Source organism: Leptodactylus fuscus, chromosome 6, assembly GCF_031893055.1.
Source record: "Leptodactylus fuscus isolate aLepFus1 chromosome 6, aLepFus1.hap2, whole genome shotgun sequence".
In the NCBI taxonomy this organism is placed as follows: Eukaryota; Metazoa; Chordata; class Amphibia; order Anura; family Leptodactylidae; genus Leptodactylus; species Leptodactylus fuscus.
This window is the reverse complement of record NC_134270.1, coordinates 129,477,341-129,482,222: the sequence shown is the minus strand read 5'-3', so window position 1 is coordinate 129,482,222 and position 4,882 is coordinate 129,477,341. Positions and strand designations below refer to the sequence as shown.

The window sequence follows — 4,882 nt, the reverse complement described above, 5'->3', positions numbered from 1 at the left end:
TGCCAGGGCCTGCCTTTTAGCGACATACTGTCACATAAGGATTACAAGACAGTACAGTATGTTGCTGGGAGGCAGGGACATAGATAACTATAATGCTAGGAGTTCCTCTCCTGGCACACTGTTCAGGCTGGTAAGTCCAGACAACACACAGGAAAACTCTTTTGTGTGAATGCGACCTTACTCTGCTATCTTTAACGTTCATTGCTATCATCCTGTGATGACTGCAACAGACAATAGTAATAGTAATGGTAGTGTGAACATAAAGTTGTTTTTTTGTTTTTTAAATATTATTATGACCCTAATCCCTTTACTGAGTAAAAGCCAGGGGTATGAACCAGGTCAAACATGAGCCACACTGTATTGTGGTGTCACCCTGCAGATATTCCATATATACAATACAATATACTTAGATCTTCTATGGGCCTGAACTTGCGACTTGCCAATCAGCTGCTGCCACCTTTGCTGCTATACAGATTGGCACAAGAAGAGCTCACACCGGGTGAAGTCCATTTGGCAGGAGTGATCAAACATCAATGGGCAGAAATATGTCAGAACAGTCTCATAGAATCCTACAGCTTTCATACAGATTTGGGGCCTGCAAGAGGCAACCCTGAAAGTATATGGACTCTACATAGATAGAAAATACTACTGCAGGTTCATCCTATTTCTGTATCCTAAACACACAATGTGAATAAAACCATAAAACAGCATATGCATTTAATACATTTTATTCACAATGATTTTACATAGTTTTTGATTTGTGCGCGTTTTATACATAGTGAAAGAACTGTACATCATCGTTTCTACAGAACAGAGATATACTGCAATGGGCTCACTGGTTTTCTCCTGCCATAGGCAATCTGCATAGGTGTCAAATTTGGCCTTGCAGCTACTTTCCACCATAGGGCTAAGTGAAATGTCTGTATTATATGGACGATATTACAGCCTGTCACATTCGACTGATGACCTGAACTAGCTGTGTGATAGTAATGCAGCTAGTCACGTTTCTTCAGTGCACAGGTGGCATGGGATGTGCAGCTGTGTTGAGGTCTGTATAATGTAGTCATGTTAGGGCCATCTGAACAAGCCTTTGTGTGGTTGAAATGTGATGAGAACTGTACAAAGATGGCAGATGAGGACTCCCATTCCATGAGAAAACCACACCGTCTATATTTACTGTCACCCTACCTTTGTTGCACAGATGGCCCATTAATCATATTGTATAATAATGGCTGTTGATGTATTATTTGTAGAGATTGGCACAATTACATCCAAGCTAAATGAACACACACAGACTACAGGTCCTGGGTGTGATCAACAATGAGACCGATATTCACAGATTTGATCCCAGGGTACCATTTTGCACATCACTCTGTTTGTGTGTTCCATCACAGTATGGCGGGTTTTTAGTTTGCTTGCAGCCACAGAGCCAGGCTGCCTTCTCTTCTGTTGGTGTGAAGCGAACTGGAGCTAGACCGGGAGCTGCTTTCTTATGTGAACCATCACAGAAAGGCTGGAGATTAGATAAGGAAACAGTGGTTATGAAGCAAACAATCCTCTGTATAAGAAACATCTATTATCAGGAATAAACCAGATATATGGTGCCCTGGTACTAAACATCAGACTGAGTCATTTATTAGATACACCTATCCCTTTAACAGGATCAAACTACTAGATCCTTCTCCTTTGGCACTGGACTGCTTGTAGTGAAATTACATCCATCTCTACAACAATTCCTCTTTACTAGTCTCCTCTTTTTATTGTCATGACATTTTTTAACCCCTCCAAAATAATTCAACAGTTTTTCAATATTTCAGCACAAAAAAAGAGGACCACTTGATAGATAAAAACAGTAGCACTGTTCACCCCCATATGCACACTGTAAAATACAGTGCATGTAGAATGTACGGTAGCTCACACAGGCCATTCAGTTATTTAGTACGGAGCGGCACAGCCTCAGTACATTTGAGTAAATGTTCTAAGGGATCACATGGAATTGCAGCAGCTTCAGGGACCTTTAGGGGGCATTCACACGGGGTATTGCGGCGCTGATTCTTGCACGATAACTCGCGTAAGAATCAGCACTGCAAAATAGAATCCCATTGACTTCAATGGGTTCCGTTTAACGTGCGTAACACATTGAAATCAATGGGAGGCTTTTTAACCCATTGATTTCAATGTGTTACGCGCATTAAGAGGAACCCATTGAAGTCAATGGGATTCTGTTTTGCAGCGCTGATTCTTACGCGAGTTATCGTGCAAGAATCAGCACCGTGGTACCCCGTGTGAACGCCCCCTTATAGTAGCTCCTCTACAGCACTAGACAAAAGACGCCATAATATGGCCACGCATATGAGCCACCTTTAAGTTTACTATCTTACGGAGCCATTACATTTTAACCCCATCTATGCCCTATGACTGTGCTATTACCTATTTATAAAAGCTGGATGCCAATGAAACAACATGGTGTAGCAATGTTTTTTATCTCTTCCATGCTATGACATATTCTAGCATATTATGAAGGTAAAAAACCCAGCAACCAAGTACAAGAAGGAAGAATCTTGAAGTCTCTTTCACATCTGTGCTCGGTGGGCACTCTGGGATTCCGTTCCCCATTCCGCATTAAAAATGTGAAGAGAAAGGTCCTGCAAGCAGGACTTGATAGTCTAAAAGCAGGACTGGGTTTCCATTTTTGGGGTCCCCAAGCAGATCCTAAGAATGGAAACCCAAGCGCAGATGTGAACCTAGCCTTACTTCTCCCTTTTGTGCTAGTGGTTTAGTCAGTGTTTCCTAGACACAGTTCTCATCATTGGATTCCTTTACTGCTCAGTGTATGTCCACATACTTTCAGAATAATGGGTGCAGGGTAGTATGAATATCACCCACCTGTTTCTTGCTGTGTCCACAGCTACACCATGGGTAGAGTTTGCCTGCCTTTAGCTCCACTTTAAAAGGATGTTTTGCTGCAATAACTGGAGCAGACTGTGCGGTGCTGCATGCCTATAAACAGTAAAAGCGTTACTTACATGCATCTGTGCCCATTGGTACAGTAATGTGTAGAGCAGGGATACTCAAGCGGTGGACCTCTGCCTCCCTCCTGGCTCTTTCACTATGGCCGCGGCTGGGTGACACTTTCATCTCCCACCTGCTGTCCCTGATCCTTTGCTCTAGTAGAAGCAAGGATCAGTAATCATTTCTGCTGCCTAGACATATGAAGGCTCTTGTGCAAGCAGCAGGGACAATCGTTGGTCCTTGCTGCCACTGAGTGTAAGATGTTAGGGCTTGGGGACAGCGGGCGGTACTAGAACCCACCTCTACAAATGCTATGATGGAAGGGCATTTGAACAATGTGGCTCCTAGCATGTAAACATTACCCGGAGCCTCGAACAGCAGACCTGCAGAGGCTTTGGCTGTTGGACCCATGCAGATTTAAAGGGGTTGTCCCATCACAAGGATCCTATCTATGCTGCTTTTTAATGTGAATGTAAGACTTTTCCTAAATACATTGCTTCAGCAAAACTGCTTTGTTTGTCTACTATATCATTTTATTGTGCACGGGAGCGAGCCGGGGGGGGGGGGGGGGGGGGTAGTTTACCCTTTGGGGGGAAGGGGCTGCCAATACAGACCCGGCATCCACTGTAATAGAGAGGCGGATGCCGGGGAGTGTAGACGCCGGCACAGGTGAAGCCAGCAGCGGCATACACACGAACAATGTGCTAGGCGATGACCATAAACCCGACGCAAAACTGAGGACTGACCTTATTCCTGTCCGATCCGCTGTCCTGGCTCTTTCACCGAAATGTATGTGTCTGTGAAGGGCACAGGTGGTACATGTATACCACCTGACTGTTTTCTCACAGACCCATGTGTGTACACAGCCTTAGGGTGAATTCACACTGAGTAAACGCTAGCTTATTCTGAACGTAAAACACGTTCAGAATAAGCGGCGTCTAAAGCAGCTCCATTCATTTCTATGGGAGCGGGGATACGAGCGCTCCCCATAGAAATGAATGGGCTGCTTCTTTCACTCCGTACGGCAAGCTCTGCTCATGCTGGAGCGTACACGCCGGCACTCCCCATTCACTTCAATGGGACTGCTCACAGTGAAAGAAGCAGCCCATTCATTTCTATGGGGAGCGCTCGTATCCCCGCTCCCATAGAAATGAATGGAGCTGCTTTAGACGCCGCTTATTCTGAACGTGTTTTACGTTCAGAATAAGCTAGCGTTTACTCAGTGTGAATGCACCCTTAGAGATCAGATATAACTAAAAACTAACACTGATGAGTGCAAGTTTGTAAATTAGGCAGACCTGCCATAGGGAAGAATAGTGTCTTAATACCAATTTTCTACTGGAACAAACTTCTTCAAGATGTCTCCAGTGCTCTGCAGCTTAATGTAAGGCTTGTAATACCCATCATTGGTCGCCAGAGGGCGCAGGTGCATGGTAATGGAACACCAGCTCTAAAAACCGAGGAGAGCGAGGCTGCGTGTGAGGGGAGACCCAGGACTGCACGGTGCGGGCACAATGGCGGGAATTACCTCATCGGTGCACATATTTACACATTTACCGTAAAGCTAACACTCACCCGCGACACTATGACTTTCAATCCCTGCAGTGACCTCATTGTATATGGTAGCACTCGATATCCGTCTCCTCCGGAAACACTTCCCCGGCAACTTGGTTCCGCTTATTTCTCAATACACATCAATCATACATGCACTAGCTTGGAATTGTTTCTCTGAAACGGCATTGTATGAACCAGTGGTGAACCTGAGGAGGGGGATAGGATTATTGGGGAAAACGCGCCCCCCCCTTTATTTTACGGTATTCGGTGTAGATGTTGGAAACCACCACTAGGTGGGGCTACAAATCATGTTTAT

The 4,882-nt window shown here is 44.8% G+C and overlaps 1 protein-coding gene across 1 annotated transcript; it reads right to left on the bottom strand.

The window, feature by feature from the left end:
• Positions 1-740: 740 nt before the first annotated feature.
• On the bottom strand, positions 741-4,649 carry CISD3 (CDGSH iron sulfur domain 3). Its single transcript, XM_075278723.1, has 3 exons — positions 4,588-4,649; positions 2,887-3,000; positions 741-1,513 (listed from the first exon to the last, which is right to left on the bottom strand). Exons 1-3 carry the CDS (start codon positions 4,624-4,626, stop codon positions 1,334-1,336), a joined length of 333 nt encoding a protein of 110 aa, XP_075134824.1. The 5' UTR covers positions 4,627-4,649; the 3' UTR covers positions 741-1,333.
• Positions 4,650-4,882: the final 233 nt, after the last annotated feature.